Here is a 17,018-nt window from a genome sequence, read left to right as displayed (position 1 = left end):
TGGTACACATGTATCTACACATCCACTTACACAGGCACACTGTCAAACCTGCCGCTCAGATGGGGGAAGTACATGTACGTGTCTGGCACTGTGGGGAGGGGGGCAGACAGGTATATGGTTGTTTGTATAAAAAGGTGAGGCGGGCTTTCCTCCTCCTTTCGAAGAGAGCACACTCTGGCCGCCTGCAAGCTTGTTTCCCAAGCACGTATTTTCATCAAAATTGCCCCACCAGAAACCTTGTGAACACTCCCAACTTGTGAAGAGCATGAAACATGAGGACGCTGATGCTTGATGACTCACCGTCTGTGACACAGCTACAGAAACTGCACATGAACCTGCGACCGCCTTCCACAAACTGCATAAAGGGGCACATGTAGGCCTTGCACCGGTTACACCTGACGGGGCCGGCCGCACCGTGGTCAACTATGCACAGCTGGGCCTGGAACAAAAACAGTTACAACAACAGTTACAACAACAGTTACACACTACAGCACTGTGGTCACCTATACGCAGCTAGGCCTGTAACAAAACAATAACAACAGTTACAACATCAACAGTTACAACAACAGTTACACACTACAGCACTGAGGTCAACTATACACAGCTAGGCCTGTAACAACAGAACAACAGTTACAACAACATTTACACACAACATGAAGGCCTTGTATCGGTTACACCTCACTCGGTTAGCTACATGGTCACCCGTGATGACAATGTAACTTAATGCATGGTTATCTGGGAAGAACCTGTTATCACTCAAATAAATGGATCAGTTCGAACTTAATAATAATAATTTTATTTGCAAGTTCTTGCCCGGGGGCTAATTGCAACATGAAACAATACATAGAAAGAGTATACCGTGCAGATAATGCGAGTTTACAATGTTGACTAGTATCAACAGCAGTATCAAGCAGAAGATACCACTTAACTACAGGGGTGTTCCTACCTCCTGTGGCTTGAGCTCTGTGAAGGGCTTGATGACGAGTGACATGGGGACGTTGCACTGTTTATACATGTCTGCTGTTGTCGGGATGTTGTACATGGTCGCCCGCATGTACGCTGGGTTACAGTTACCTGAAAAAAAACAGGAAAATCTCACCACACAGAAAAAATTTTCACAAAACAAAAGAAATGTCTGAGGTACATACTTTACATTCCATTTATTTATTATTAAGTGTCACTGAAGTTTTTAAGTCATTTGTTTTTGTATAATATAGTATAACATGCTGATATGAACAATAGTCACTAGACAGAAAATCACTATAGCAATCCAGTCCAGTCACCAATCAGTGGTTCACAGCTGCCAAGTGTTCTTGCTTTTGTAGGAGGTAACGATGGGCACGGGTCTTGGAGGATGGAAGGCCCCGTGGACTAATTTACATCCCTCAGCTTTCAAGGGCACAAGCTTGAGGTTAAGGTTGCATACTGTGGTTGATAGTTACGAACTTTGGTCGATAGTTATGGTTAAGTAACTGTCATTTAGTGAGTTAAGGTTAAGGTTGCTTATCTTGGTTGATAGTTTAAACCTTGTTCAATAGCTAAGGTAAAAGTCACGCACCTTGGTCGATGGTCAGGAAGTCTGTGGTGACCAGGGGGGGCATCAGGCCTCTGGTGTTCGTGGCGAACTGCTGCCCTCCGCGACTGGTCCGGTCATCTTCAATTACTTGGATCTGTGGGGAGGGGGGGCGGTATGGCATGTAATGTTAAACACTAGTGTGATACCTGTCTTAGATCTATGGGGAGGGGGGCGGGATGGAACATAGCATCAAACACTGGTGTGATACCTGTCTTAGATCTTTGGGGAGAGGGCAGGATGGAACATATAGCGTTAAACACTGGTGTGATACCTATCTCAGATCTTTGGGGAGGGGGCAGGATGGAATGTAACGTTAAACACTTGTGTGATACCTGTTTAAGATTTGTGGGGAGGGGAGGCAGGATGGAATATATTGCATGAAACACCAGTGTGATACCTCTCTAAGATTTGTGGGGAGGGGGGCTCTGGAGGGAGGCAGGATGGAATATTTCATAAAACACTGGTATGATACCTCCCAAAGATCTGTGGGGAGGGGGCCGGTATGGACTGTTACATTACATGAAACACAGGTGTGATACCCACCAAAAATACAAATTTTGATAGACTGTCTAACCCGATAGTGGAAAACATGAGGCACATTTTTTATGTCAAACTTCTATGCTTCTCTAAAGTCACTTTTGTTTCAATATGAAGAATATTTATAGGGTACTTAAATCCACTGTTTCATACATCTTAATTTCCAAAGGTAGAAAGAAAACATTTCAATACATCTTAAAGACCTTTAAAACCAATGAGCACAATTGACATGAAACAATAAAAATCCGAGTGACCGGATGGTTAGAAAATGGCGAAAGCTGAGAAGGGCAAAAGTTAGAGTAATGCTAAGAACCAGGAGACTAACCCAGCCATGGCTCCCATTGCTCAGTACTCTGTAGGTTAGAAAGTTAAACAAGCTCAGGTAAAAATGACCCCCCCATCTGCATGCACGTTTGGGTCAGTCCAACATGCAGGATTCAGATCGTGCACTGGGCAAAAAGGGTACGCCAGCATCAAGTCAATTCCTCAGTTCTCATCACTCTTATTGAAAAAGGTGGACCACAAAAAATCAAAATAACACACTCAGGCAGCAGTAACACAGTTACAATACACACTGTATAACCAGCAGTTCATACAAGCATATATGAACAACTCTGCTCAGTGCACCCTTTGAGTTTATGTCGGTTTACTGAATGGACCCGAGTTCGTGAATTTTCAAACTTTCTTCACATTTTAGAAACAGAATTGAAAGGAACACAGCAAAGACTGAGAACTCAGTAAGGAAAATAATGTGAAAGAATCTTTTGAATCTTCTAAATCAATTGCACTTGATGACATATTTTTCTTGCTTTCCTCATTTTTCTCTAGAGACTATTATGAAACTGGCTGATGACTAAATTCTATTTTCACAGGAGTGAAAATTTCTGAGAGTTTCCTAACATTGCACGAGAGTTTCCTAGAACCAGAACCAGGGAATTGACTTGGTGCGGCCCGCTGCTGGCCATGACAAGATAAACCACTCACACGGCTAGGGATTAGGTCTGGGTCCAGCCTGGCCTGAGAGGTGGGAAATAAAGAGTAAAAACAGAAAAGAAAATAGTGTAAAAAATGCACACAAAAAACAAGATGCAGCAAAAACATGCGTCGCCACCACGATGCTGGGAAAGTCATGATCAAACATGCCGAAAAACAAAACATTCCTGTCAAAACTGTCGTAATAAAAGTGAATTCCTGAGACACATCCTGTAAAAACTATACCTCCATGCTCCATGGAGGTAAAAACAGACAAACTCACCGGACTGGGGATCTGGTCCGGGTCCAGTCGTCTCTGCTGCGGCGGCTGTGCCACCGGTTGCCCCTGGTAACCGCCCATACCACCTGCCCCGGGGGGTGGGGGCTGTCCGAACGCCCCTGGGCTGGAGGGAGGGGGGCCGAACTGTCCCTGGTACCCTGGGGTTCCTGCGTAGTTAGGCTGGTGACATAACGACAACATTAGAGATAGGAAACACCATCAGCACAAACATGTACTGCAAAAACAGAAATGTACGCGGTGGTTTTATTTTCCCGTTTTTCACGGTGACATCTTCACTGCGAACTTAAAACCACAGCAAACACTTTTACTTTTACAGTCAACCGCGAAGTTAGATCCACGGCGGACGCTCTATTTTCTCTATTTCTGTCATAACACACATAGTGTTAAGATTTGTTATAAAATTCCAGATTCATGATTGTCAATATCATACTTCATAGGGATGTAACAACTAATGTTGGTAAAAGATCATTCCCATGAGAAGTCCCCATGTTGGATATGGTACGAATATTTGTATTATATATTTTCAATTTCCCGTGACACCCCCTCCACTTGGACCTCTGGGAAGATCAGCCATGTATATTTCTGTACATGCCTACACGGCCATCCAAGGAAAATAAAGGTCTCTACTATCTGTACTACACTAAAGTCATCTTCACACCAGCGCTGTCTCCAGCTTAACATCTTTTTCTGTCCAACTCAACGTTTTGGAGCCCATGTTGTTAATTGTCATCGTTAAATTTGTCATTTTAAGCTTATGAAAATATGTTTGTTAAGAAATTTTCATGAAATTTTTTACAGAAGGGGTGAATTTTTTCCCCCGTCCCAAGAAGCAAATTTCTGTCCCGGGACGGAGGGACGGGTCCTGGAGGCAGCTCTGGTTCAAACACCAAACTTTAACTCACATCACATCACAATGTTGTTGAAGGTTAGACAGTCTGGCACATGGCATTCACAGACAAACCTCTCTCGTTAAGTTAGTAAAACTTATATCCTATCCACTTGAAGAGAATGATTTGTCAGTAAACGTTTCTTCTGTGTTCCTGACAAAGAGACATCAAACAGAACAAGGAAGAATGTGCGTAATCTCCAAGCAGACGTACGTTTTAGCTTTTTATCTTTTTGCTTGCTTTGCATACCTTTCAGTTGGTGTGATTTTTGCACCTGTTGCCATGTGGCAAAAAAAGCTCAAAAGAGACTGAAAGACAAGCCTGAGTACCTGACATCTGCTTGGATCAGCGGCGAGATGGAAGAACATGCATAACATCCAAGCAGACGTAAGTTTTAGCTTTTTGTTATTCTCATTTTTTTTCTTTCGCACCTGTTGCCTTGTGGCAAAAAAAGTTCAAAAGAGACTGAAACTTTCAACTTTGTCTGTTTTGAGCGTTTTTTGCCACATGGCAAGCGGTTAAAGTGAAAGTGCAAGACAAGCCTGAGCACCCTACGTCTGCTTGGCTGAGCGGTAAGTCCGGCAGGGAAGAGGTTTTGTGCACTTACTTTAGGTTTTGATTCTGCTGATTGTTTCTGCTGCGGAGACGAGAGAAGCGGAGAGATGGCAGAGTTAACTACAGACATGCGGAATAAACGAGGGAAGTGCAGAATCAACGGGGTCAGCAGGTTCGCACGTCATCAATAAGGAAGGGAGCTTTTTTACAACCGTCCAGTCAGTTTTCTCATTGACATTGGCTGTAAAAAGCTTCCTTACTTGTACCACAAACATGTTCTATTTTACAGCCACAGTCAAGTTCCTCACTGACTTTTCAGCAGCCTTCATCGGGGGGGGTAATGAAGGCTGATACTACTTATCGCCTAGCCTGATTTAATCGCGCTTATAGCAGCCACCCATAAAACCCGGACAGCTGGAGTTTGCTTTATACAGACTACTTATCGCCTGGCTATTACTTTGTATTAGCTAAACGGGCATCATGGCGTCTTCACTAAGAAAACAGTAGCAGCGCCACCACGTGGTCAGGAGCAGCATTACACCCTGCTGAAGGCAGCTGAAAAGTCAGTGAGGAAATTGAGTTTGGCTGTAAAATAGAACATGTTTGCGGTACAGACAAAAACATTAGAACACAGACAATCACGACTGTGCACCAAGGATTAAACCGAGTTCCTTTTTTCTGAAGGATGCCATTGGCAGACTATTTAAAGAGTGTAACATATCCATGATTATAACATCACAGCAACGACACAACTAACTGTCACTGCTGTTAGACATGTGTATGTGTGAATGTACGGGGAAGGACACTTTGTAATAAACAACAATATTCTGAGGTACAAGAACAGATGAGTTTTAGGCCTGTCCATACAACCACAAAGTGAGAATGCATGCATGAGAATGCAAACAAACACCAAGGTTTCGGGTCATGTAGGGCTTGAAATTTTTTGTTACTTACAATATTGTAAATTGTCGGAAATTTTACTCGTAATTTAGTATTTTAGAAACACTTCCTGCAAATACAGAAGCTATAGTCTCTGCTGTACTACAATTGTATCACACAGGTTTCTGGTTACACTTCACCTTGTGATTCATAATAGTAAGACTAAAATTCATTCCTTGCAAAATTGTAAGTTGTCTATATTTCAACCTGCAATCTAGAGGCAGTTTTCTGCAAAGTGTAGATGGGTATGTTGAGCCCTGCTATGACACTAAGTCTATCTTGAGCAGTATGGATAGTTATCAAAACAGGCAGTTCCGCTGCAGTACCGTAACAAGCCACTAGGGGACCCAAAATCTAATCATTCCCAGGTCTCCTCAAGACCTACCCACCTACCAAATATCAAGACAATCGATCCTAGCCTTCTCGAGTTATGCTGTTCAATTACATACATACAAACTCTACCTAAAACATAATCTTCTTAGCGAAGATAGGCAGTAGAAGTGGGCAACATCAAGCCAACCGTACACACTCACGCCGTATCTTCAGAAAAGACGCTGTGGCTTCATAGTCTCTGTTTAAGACTTTATGAGTATGTGTAGTATGGCAGAGGCAATAGCTTCTGTATTTGCAGGAAGTTTTTCTAGTTCTTGGCGAAGATGATTATGAGTGCACATTATGTAAGAAACATGGAATGTAGTCTCACCATTCCCACAACGCCTTGCTGTGAGGCAGGGGGGGCGTAGCCGGCAGAGCTGTACATCGGTCCAGGGGGGCCCATCTGGGGGGGCATGCTGGAGGGGGGTCCCATGGACATACTGGAGGGGGGTGCGGAGCTGCCGGGGGGCCCCGGCGGCTGTCCGTAGGATGAAGGGGGCATGCTGCTGGGAGGGGGGGCACCCTAGAACAAAATCAAATCAGACTTTATTGCACAGCGACTGTTACTGATATAAGTATCTAAAATCAATTAGCCATGATGAATTGTGTTCAATGAAATAACAGTAAACAAGTTAGCTCAACAATAAAACAGATATCAACGTGAGTGTTCAGAAAGTCTACAGAGGGTTTTAACAAGGAACACTGAAGATGGCAGATACAATATCCAGCCAATTACAAACCAAACTTTGTCTGCCACAAAAGTTTTTATTTTATTTTATGAAAGCCTGCAAACACGGCTCAGAGTCCCGCTAACTCACCATGCCTGCCCCGGGGGGACCTGGTCTCTGCTGCGACAAACTCATAGTCTGCATCTGGGTCACCATCTGAAGTACAGGTTCGAGATCCAAAAATAGTTTCATCAGGAACATAGGATATTTAGAGTTTTGCCGCTATAAGTATAAGTAGCCGATGAAGGTAAAGCTTTTGCGACAAGAACATGCGCGGCTACTTATAGCGACGAGAAGCAGTACTCCAGTCAGAAGCTCTAAAGAAGGTGTCTGATACAGTGATAGACACCGAAACGTCAGGGGGTGATATTACCTGGTTGTGTAAAAAGAAACTCCAAATATCACAGGTTTTTGAGATGTTTGACTGTTTAACATCTGCTGCACTCACAATTCTCTCTCTCTACTACATTATGTACTACCAGGACTAGGACAATTACACAGTAAAGAAATGTACATACACCATACATGTAGTTCATAATATCATAACAATGTGTTTTAATACTCTTTATAGTTTTACAGGGTAGAATTGTAGAAGATACAAATTTAAACGACATACAGTATTGTCTGATATCTTATCCTAATGCAGGCTTGACTTAAGTCATCCGTGCAAACACTTTAACTTTAACTTTAAGTTGTAGAGCAACTGACAGAAACCAGGCCGTGTCTCAACTCACAACTTCAACAGGTATGAAAACATTTAACGCAAAATTCCCAAATTTCTAGAGTGTTTCCAAAACCTGCCAGTGTTCTGCACTAATACATGAGGACATCTCCTACCTGTGCCTGGCTGGGGGGTGGTCTGGACATGGGGGGGCCGGACTGGACACTGGACATGGGTGGGCCCGGGGGGCCAGACTGGACACTGGACATAGGTGGGCCTGGGGGGCCCTGCTGGTACTGCTGTTGTCCGGGAGGGGGAGGTCCTCTGGAGGGCAGGGAACAGGGTAGAACAGGGAGTGTTAGTAAGACGTACAGTATGTAAGGTCCCAGGCTATCAGTATTAGCTAGCAGGGAGTCAAGGCGTCTTCTGGAGGCCTTACAGTTACACTAAGAAAACAAAGGACTTTGACAACCTCCTTTGGCAGGGGACGCCCAGAGGACACCCTGTTTCCCTGGTAAGTATAGTGTACATACACATGTACAATGTACACGTGTTCCCCTCGCACACACTGTAACCATTATCGTTTCCTCATCATCAAGTCATACCAGACACTGGGACAGCATGAAAATTGACAGGCCATACAGTCCCCTTCAACCAAATTTTTGGACACTCTTGTCTATAAATCCTACATTCGTAGCTAAAAGCCAGTAAGGTCCTCAATTCATACCGCATTACAATTAATACAAGAACTGCAACCCCTACCAGTAGCATGTTAAATCATCAACTTTCAACCCTTTCATGATTTGGCACTGGGATGACTCGTTTGTTTGGTTGTATCACATCATGACTAAACTGCCTCAAAGCATAACACCGAAGTTTTTTTACAGTAGTACAAGCTGCGTGAGACCAGACCTGGGCGTAATTCTAGTGTTATTGAGTTACGGTAGGTTTTAAACATGCTCGAGGCGTGGCTCTCCTCAAGGACGGGACCTCTGGCTTAACGTCCCCTCTGAACAACTGCAGCCGTTTCATGTTGGGTAACTACAACGATCAGGGCTAAAACTCTCACACATGGCAGGCTACATATCTACTAAGTATACTCAGAAGAGGTAAGAATCCACCCACCTGCCGTACTGTTGCTGTTGTGGCGCTGCTCCGTACGCCTGGCCACTGTGAGAAAACCCGTTCTGCATGTCGCCACCCCCCTGTCCATACCCCCCTGCTGGCCCCTTCTGAGAGGGGGGTGCTCCATAACCCCCTTGTGGAGGCTTGGCCCCAGAGGGGCCCAGGGAAGGGGGTCCGTTCATGTAGGCATTCTGTGGAGGGGGTTGTCCTGGTACGGGGCCCCCGTAGCCCCTGCTCTGTCCCCCTGGAGGGGGAGGCCCCCCATAGTTCTGGTACCCCCCCTGGTAGGGTTGGTTGTAGCCTGTTTGTGGATTCATATCGAAGACGGCTGTCTCTGTGGTGGGTATTGCAGGATTCGTCTAGTCGTGTCGAGAGCTAGAGAGAGAAATACAGAAAATTAGCAAATTGCCAACACACGCTGGGAAATAGAGAAAATGACTGAAGTAACTCCCCGACTTTCCCCTTCTTTAAAAGTTTAAATATTTGGTGATGAAAAACGCAGGCGTTAACTAGATGTGTTTCGTACTTATACCAAAGAACGCCCTGCAAATATATCTGATGTGATCAACCAAACAAAACTTCTTCATCCTTTACCAAGAAATAACAATACTTCTGAAAACCAAGCTAAGACGGTCTTAATTTAAACGCGATCTTCTCTCGATAAGACGTGAGGAAAATACCCCCCCCCCCCCCCCCCCCCTTCCTACACTGTGTACGGAACGCTACGTGTCACTGTGCTCCATCGATCGAGTAGTAAACAAACTCATTTTTGGCCGCATTAAGTCTCCAAATCAGACAACAACTAGACAACAACAAGGCTTTAAACATGACAAATAGATAAATGTCACATAAACAGAAATCAGGGGAAGAAACCCGAGTTTTTGACAACTCCTAACTTGACGTACAAACTCAGTCGTTCCACCAGGAAACCGTGTCGGACGAGTCGACACCTCAACATTTTACACGGAAAATATCAACTTTCCCTCACGGGATTTCCTTCAAACTTTCAACGCACATTCCTTAAAGTCTCCTCTACCGATCGACTCCACCTTCCGGACGTAAGACTCACCGGTTCGGTTTCTTAAGGAGGAAATCTTGGACTTGTCCTCGTCTTATCTTGTGCCACGTCGAGACACCGGGCAGGATCCCGGATGAAGCGCATGCGCACAACGCGACACGTCACCACCCCCGCATGGCATGCTGGGAAAGTCTCACCCACAACAAGTGTTTTTAGTGAGAGAAATTGTTGAGAAAAACATAAAAACGCCTTCAAACCACGGCATTATTCATCTTGGAAAATGATTGTACATTTCTTTATCTGTTAAAGATGCTAATGACACCAAAGGGACAACTAATCTGTGGAAATGTTGTGTTGTAGACGGTAAAACGTGTCGGGATCCACGTTGCAGGATACAACACAACAAAACCATATTTATTCTGTGGCCCAACTCTGACTCATCTTCCATTCTACCCGTTTTCACTAATATCATACCTATCTTCCACGATGGGCAGCGTGACATTGCAATGGATGACGTTGCTATGATCTGTTATATCTAAACGTGGCAAGTTTCTCATGTTGATCATCTGATACCCGTTCATCCCGTTGCCTTACTAAGTTAACGGTTTTTCATTTAACGTTACATCAACACTGAATTACTCAGACCAAGGACACTATATAATGTCCTTGCTCAGACTTGGAGTGGAGACTTTCTCATCTGACAAAAAATGCTCTTACGAGAATATTTAATGTTACATGACTACATTTTACCTATGTTCTGTTACAGTAAGTTTGCTGTCTTTTCAGGCTCTGGCACCTGCATCAGTAAGATCCTTGGCCACAAGCTCTGGTTGATGGAAAAATTGCACCCTAACGTGTAACGAATGAATCTCTTTAACTTGTGAGTGATTTTGGACAAAATATCGGCTCGGACCGAGGACAACATCATGGAAATAAACCAATCAAAATCACTACGTGACTGTACCAGTGTTGCTATCAACGCCCGGCGATAGTCTGCCACGCCAAGTTTACTTTAAGTGTCACCATTGGTGAGTCTCAGAGTTAGTGACGTGAGGTCACGGACCACTAAAGTTTACGGTCAGCCTGGTCATGTGCAGACATTGAGGTGAATTGTGTGAAAACGAAATAATTCTCGTGACTTGAGCAGGAAAAAAGTACGTCTGTATAATCTGTCGGATGTATCGTTTATTCAATGCTTTTCAATACGTTTGAGTCCAGCGGAACAGTGGACTAAACATAGGAAAAGTCTAACAACAAGCATAACACTGTTACGGACGGCTCGGTTCATTTTTCACGTCCTCTCTCACAAACTCTAGATTAATTGCAACATCATCTGACACCGAACCTTGATTTCCTATCTCAAAATCAATGGCGATCATATGTGTATATAATTATCAAGTGACTGTCCTCACTGAAGCACCTTGGTACAGTATTGGTACAGTATATAAGATAATCATCATTAAGAGCATTTTCAACAATGACTCATTACTTTGTATAATCTGCGTAAAAAAAAGGTGCTAACATATAGTATAGCTAAGTGCTTTATAAGCGCCTTCACATGTGCCTTGTAACCGCTTGTGTTGATATATGTTGATCTATGTTGTATATTATTTAGTTACACGAGCTACTAGACTCTTCGTTAATCTCCAAGCAGATGCCAATAATCGTATATGCTAGCCAGATAAGCTCCAGTCAGCCAGAGAAGCTCCAGTCAGCCAGAGAAGCTCCAGTCTGCCAGATAAGCTCTAGTCGGTGCCCTACTGTGTACCTTCGGTGCCTGACTGGAGCTTCTCTGGCTAGCATATACGATTTTTGGCACCGTGTAGATCTGCTTGGAGATTAGGTCTTCGTAATAGCTATAGCCCTGGCCGTATGTCTTTAAACAGCCGGGCAAATAAATCAGATCAGATTTCCTCCTATCCTGATCACGTGATGATAATATGTCCTTCACGTGACCTTGTCAGCCATCCACCGCGACCTTGACGTCTTTAAGAACCTCCTCCGCCTGACTTGAGACCTCCCCCACCCGGCTAAGACCCGTCTCGAACACGCCCAGGTTTTTGTCGAAGTTTAGCAGCGCCCTCTGGCGATCCGCCCAGTTCCCGTGCTCTCCCTCCACCCTCTCCCTGTCCGACTCCTTCTCTCCCACAATCCTCTGCAGGCTGAGCTGAAGTCTCGGCGACCGACTGAGGAAAAAACAATGAACAAGGCAATCAGAGATGGCAGACTTCACCCCCTTTAATACCCCGAGCGTCGTAAACACGTGTTCAGACAGACAAGTCAAAAAACGAAGCCGGCCATGGCCTCACGACCTTCTCCAGACCATGGTTGGGAGTTAGTCGCGAGCAATGTCATCTGTGGTTGGGAGTTGGTCGGCGAGGTTGCCTACTGGCCTTTAAAAAATGTCAACGCCAGCTAACTAGAATAATCCTATAAATTTCGACAAATCAATGTCGTGAAAGTCGTGCTCTTATCGGATGCGATCAGAGGAGCGAACGGGCTTGAGGTAAGCAGTTGTTGTGAATTTGGATCGGACGTTTGTTGATTCATCAGTGACAATGTTACCTGATGATCTCCTTCAGAGCCTGGTTGAGGCTGGCGACCTCGGCCACGGCCTGGCGGACCTCGGGCGTGCTGACGTCACCCTCGGGACAGAGGGAGAAGGAATGTGCGCTGGAGAACATCAGGTGGAACGTCGTGCCACCTGCCGGAACAAACATGGACGGGAAAAAAAACGGTTTTTCGTGAATAATTTCATCCTCTGAAAATACGTAGAACATATGATATTGGAGTTGTCTTTTGTGTTCTCACCGCAAAAGCGCCACCTTCTCCGTCTACTTATAGCGGCGAGAAGCAGTACTCCAGTCAGAAGCTCTGAGGAAGGTGTATGCAAGTGAGGATTGACTGTTTGTTAAAAAAGAAAACTCCGATATCCAGTTTTCGTGAATAATTTCATTATACTATAAGAGATCTTCTAGACAACCGAATTCTTCTTCTTACTGTAAATTTTCAAATTTTCGCGGTGTTTTCAATTTTGCGGTTTGGCGGCGACCTCTCCATTCCAAATTCAGCGAGTTTGCGTTTACAATGTAGAAAAAACAAGAGTTGGTGTAACCATCGTTCCAACGAAGGACGGCTCATACATATGGACATCAAAATTCAAAACGAACGCCCATAATGTTCTGAGGAATAGACTAGACTTGACGTACTTTTTCTGTTGTTTATTTCCACCAGACAGGCTGACAGGCTCTTGGCCTCGTCGCAGCCAAACAGCGCCTTGAACCTCTTAAGCCCCTCCACCAACTTCTGGTGCTCCTCCTGCAGTTCCGTTAGCAGCCGCGCGGCGTCGCTGTACATCTCGTCCAAGTGAGGCACCTGCACTCGGAAGACCTGGACTTTATGTCCGTGACTCGGAGATTCTGCTGGATGAACAAATATGGGAGGAAAATTGGAATAAATGCTTCCGGATGACATGGATTGCTGGAGTTTCTTTCTTATAATTTATCAACGAAGTACCGTTAAGAACTCATTTTACCGACAAAGTCATTTTTACCTATTATCTATTCACTTTCTCTTTCAACCAGGCAACCTACAGATTAACCAACCAACCAACGAACAAACAAACAAGGCGTGTAACAACTCAGTTGCCAACCCTGCCTTACCTGCTTCCTGTTTTCGGACCCGTTTGCTGAATCTTACTGACGTCACGTGTGCGTCACTTCCGGTCGTGCCACGTGACAGGGGAGGTTCCACGACCTTTCGGCGGAGCAAAGAGGTGTTCTACGGGGAAGGGGGGGGGGGGGTATAAGGGGGAAAGAGGCCATGATGAAACGTTTGAACTTCTGTCCAAGACGCAGAACAAAAACCTCGGCTTTCCTCAGAAAGACGACTGGCCCAGTGCTTCGACATCTGCCTATTTGAACACGTGACTCCAGTAATAGGTCTAAGGAACCTGGAAGCCTGTGTCTCCCCCCGTCCCCATTCAATGATTGTGTAATGGGCTATCAGGAAAACTTAACAGGTATCAAGTTTTTTTCTTTACACGTAGCTTGCTCGTGATTATTTGACTCTTATTAGGAAAGGCTTATCAGAAAGAGGCAAGGTTATCATTATTATTCATCTGAAGCACAACCAGTAGGTGTCCGTCTGAGTACTGCTCGAGGCACCTCCTCGGTGTCGGGACCCCCAGTAATATTATTTTACGTCCCTTCCGAAAAACGCAAAAAGTTGACTTACCTCGTTTGCCGCCCCCCTCCCCTCTCCCTCCGCCTCTCCACCAAAGCAGCAGCACAGAATCCGCATCTCTCACCGGACATGGGTCCCAGGGTCCCAAGGTCAACCTGAGGGTCAAGGTCACCGCAGCCCGTCCGTTCCGCTGTTCTCTGGAGTTCTACTGGCGGTTTTGTCAGACATGCGCGGATCGGTGAAACCTGCCACGTCAGAAGCACAAAAACGTTTCAATTTTTTGTTCAAATTGAAATTAATAGCTAAGTATCGGGACAGATTTATGACCCTCTCAAGTTTACAAAACTGATATGGTGACGTCATCACTTATGCACGAATACAAAGGAATGCACGGACACAAAATAAGATAGATCTAAATAAACGCAAAACGATCGATCATAAAACCAAATACAAGAACATACATTACTAACAATAATATATGCAAATGTACGCAGTTTTGCAAGCGCAGATCCGCCCCCCATCCGATAAAAGGACACAGTACAAGAGGCGCGAGAACTTTGAACTTCGCTCCATGATCACAGGGTATACCGGAATCTCCAAGCAGATGTTGGGTGGAAGACCGTATTGTTTTCTCGAAGCAGTTGGTGGGGCGACTCCCAGAAATCGAGAAGCTAGTTAGAAAACTGGCAGATCTTCCACACAACATCTGCTAGGAGTCACCGTACCTTATGTCACCGAACCGATTAAAGTTCTATCTTCCACCCACGCATCTGCTTGGAGATTAAGAAAGTTGTGCTGAAGTTCAAATCACACGCAGCAGCACGGATACCCCCTGTACTGTAGGTAGGAGGGTGTCCGACGATTAAAAGTAGTCTGATTTCTTGGATGTTTTAACTTCATGGCAACAACGTCGGCCTAGCCCCATTTTGTCGAACGGAAAAATAACAAACAAACAAAATAGATACGTCTTTTGATGCGTCAATGAAAGTTAGACATCCGGGTAATGAGATACTCGATACAAAATTTTCTCTGCATATATTTGAAAACGGTCCGACGTTTCAGACAGCATTCGCTGCCTTTAATCAGTGACTGTTTTGTATTGTGAACAAAATAAATGAATACGAATTTAATAATCCGTACATAAGTAGCGGGATATGGTTGGCCGAAATTGGTTGACTGCGGATGTAAGTATATGGCCGGCTAGCTTCTCTGGCAAATCATTTATAGCCTTTACCAGGCCCCGCGGGATGCCTGGGAAAATAGTAGAAATTGGCCTAATAGAGTGAATAGTGTGCCAAGGGAGTTAGCTACGGAGAGAGAGTCCAATATGCCATCCACGAGAGCGGCAAACTGTACCCCTAAAGTAGACTAACTCCTCTTTCATGTTTTTCCGTCTATTTGGCCAGTTTCTACTCTTTCCAGCCGCCTCTGGAGCCTGGTAGAGGCTAAATCATTTACGCATTTGGTTAATTTCCACTATTTTTCAGGCACCCCGCGGAGCCTGATAGAGACTAGTACAGAATAGTAAAACATATAAATAATCACTGAACACGACTTTCCGTAAACAATTGTTCTGCCCGGCTGTCAGCTGACACCTAGTCAGGATTTCTAAGATTCATGTAAAAATGTTCGGGTCCGAGTAGGCCTCTTCACCTTGCAGGTGTGACAAGCGCACACGGCGTACACCTGGCGGTTCTAACGGCTCAACCAGGTGTGTGCCGCGGCGATCACTGGTAACTCACCTGCGCGTCTTCCCGGACGTTCCGACAGGTGAGAAGCCGCCTTACCTGCGCCCTCTCATCTCGCCTCTATGACGTAATCACCCCAGAAGCCGTCCCGTCCCGAAGAAAAATGATCACGCTTGTAACACGGAGATTTTTGGGACACGGAAACTTACTTTTAAACTACTCAGGAAGTTTGGCCGATCACCTGTGGGTCAAAGGTCACCAGGTGGTCACGTGCACGGGACCTCGTGAGGGGTACGGACGAAACCATTAAATACCGGGAAGTCCTTTCCTTCATTTTTTTTAAACTTCTCTGTTTTAACGCATTTCACTCAAAAGTTAAATATCTCTGGCTAGGATTTTTGATGAATTGAATTTTCTTTAAAACAAAACTACAATTAGACCACTATTTTCAGCTGCAAGCTATACATAAACGCACACATGACCACTGGGGTCAGATAGAAAATAAACATCTGGACGAACAATGGTGTCAGGTGATCTTCAAGCAGATGTGTGGAGCCAAACTTGTTTCACTCTCCAGGAGTGTTCAACCTTTGCTCTCTTCTAAAACCATCTCCCAAATCAAGGCCACACACCAGTTGTGTTTACTCGAAAATAAACATCTTCGTAATTACTTCTCATTGTGAATATTTCTGTTATTATCACTTTGACATGTCGTCATAGTTACTGAAATCTTGCTATCATATTTTGCAATAAAGTAACTCAGAACCTGTTTTTCACATAAACCCTGGGTTTCACTTCCAATCTGTTCACTTAAAGGTCACATGGTGTGTGTGTGGTGTGTGTATGTTAGTGTGTATGTATATGTGCATGCATGTGTGTATGTGTGTGCATGTGTATGTATGTGTGTGTGTGTCTGTGAGTGTCTGTGTGAGTTTGTGAGTGTGTGTGTGAGAGTGTGTGCACATTGGAAGCCAAGGTGTGGTGTGTAGTCAATGCCTGTGTGGTAAGAGCACAACTCTACAAAGGTCTTCATCCATTCACTCACTCACTCCTTTCGTCCTTCCTTAGCAGGGCAGATTCAAATGTTGCATGTACCCACCACCTGTGCAGTAACGAAATTGTTGTTCAAGCCTGAAACATGTACCTATGTCAGATTGTGCTCATCTGTGCACTAGAGGCTGCGAAAGGTCGCTTAACGAATTTCATCGACTAAAGAATGAATATTTCTACATTCTGTATGTTTTGTTGTCTTCTAAATCATACTTTTACATTGTGTACCATATTCCGATTATAAAATCAAGGGACACACAAATCTAACTGTAATGATTCAAACGTTGCTCACTGATCGATAACAAAAGGGGGTCTGAAACCCTGTTCACACCAGGATTTGCAAATTAGGATCCACAACGGCATAGGGACTGATCCCCACTCATAAATCCAGGTATGAATGGCTCCGAGGGGGATTCATTCC

General features: G+C 44.6%; 2 protein-coding genes across 14 annotated transcripts in view; both read right to left on the bottom strand.

Moving 5' to 3' along the window:
- The window catches only part of LOC136448253 (protein transport protein Sec24C-like), a 28,583-nt gene extending 18,724 nt beyond the window's left edge, over positions 1 to 9,859 (bottom strand). For 6 of the 12 annotated variants that reach the window (XM_066447566.1, XM_066447568.1, XM_066447572.1 and 3 more), the window contains exons 1-11: positions 9,726 to 9,859; positions 8,657 to 9,031; positions 7,708 to 7,855; positions 6,961 to 7,026; positions 6,471 to 6,665; positions 4,881 to 4,910; positions 3,369 to 3,545; positions 3,098 to 3,130; positions 1,559 to 1,670; positions 947 to 1,074; positions 301 to 439 (exon numbers count right to left, since the gene is read on the bottom strand). In XM_066447566.1, the coding sequence (XP_066303663.1) occupies positions 301 to 439; positions 947 to 1,074; positions 1,559 to 1,670; positions 3,098 to 3,130; positions 3,369 to 3,545; positions 4,881 to 4,910; positions 6,471 to 6,665; positions 6,961 to 7,026; positions 7,708 to 7,855; positions 8,657 to 8,973 (1,345 nt within the window). In that variant the 5' untranslated portion in view covers positions 8,974 to 9,031; positions 9,726 to 9,859. Of the gene's footprint in view, positions 1 to 300; positions 440 to 946; positions 1,075 to 1,558; positions 1,671 to 3,097; positions 3,131 to 3,368; positions 3,546 to 4,880; positions 4,911 to 6,470; positions 6,666 to 6,960; positions 7,027 to 7,707; positions 7,856 to 8,656; positions 9,032 to 9,671 lie in introns of all 12 variants that reach the window. The other 6 variants (XM_066447571.1, XM_066447574.1, XM_066447577.1 and 3 more) reach the window with 3 other exon arrangements.
- Positions 9,860 to 10,839: 980 nt separating this feature from the next.
- LOC136448060 (uncharacterized) lies at positions 10,840 to 16,407 on the bottom strand. Of its 2 annotated transcripts, none has more exons than XM_066447175.1 (6): positions 15,602 to 16,407; positions 13,911 to 14,104; positions 13,337 to 13,454; positions 12,884 to 13,093; positions 12,240 to 12,378; positions 10,840 to 11,860 (listed from the first exon to the last, which is right to left on the bottom strand). In XM_066447175.1, exons 2-6 carry the CDS (start codon positions 13,974 to 13,976, stop codon positions 11,635 to 11,637), a joined length of 759 nt encoding a protein of 252 aa, XP_066303272.1. In that variant the 5' UTR covers positions 13,977 to 14,104; positions 15,602 to 16,407; the 3' UTR covers positions 10,840 to 11,634. The 2 variants fall into 2 exon arrangements, with proteins under 2 accessions (XP_066303272.1, XP_066303269.1); XM_066447172.1 differs by having other exon boundaries at positions 12,884 to 13,096; positions 15,602 to 16,139.
- Between the last annotated feature and the right edge of the window lie 611 nt (positions 16,408 to 17,018).

The sequence above is a fragment of the Branchiostoma lanceolatum genome, chromosome 14 (genome assembly GCF_035083965.1).
Source record: "Branchiostoma lanceolatum isolate klBraLanc5 chromosome 14, klBraLanc5.hap2, whole genome shotgun sequence".
NCBI classification, from domain to species: Eukaryota; Metazoa; Chordata; class Leptocardii; order Amphioxiformes; family Branchiostomatidae; genus Branchiostoma; species Branchiostoma lanceolatum.
The sequence above is the reverse complement of the archived record's forward strand: the minus strand, read 5'-3'. Positions and strand labels throughout refer to the sequence as shown.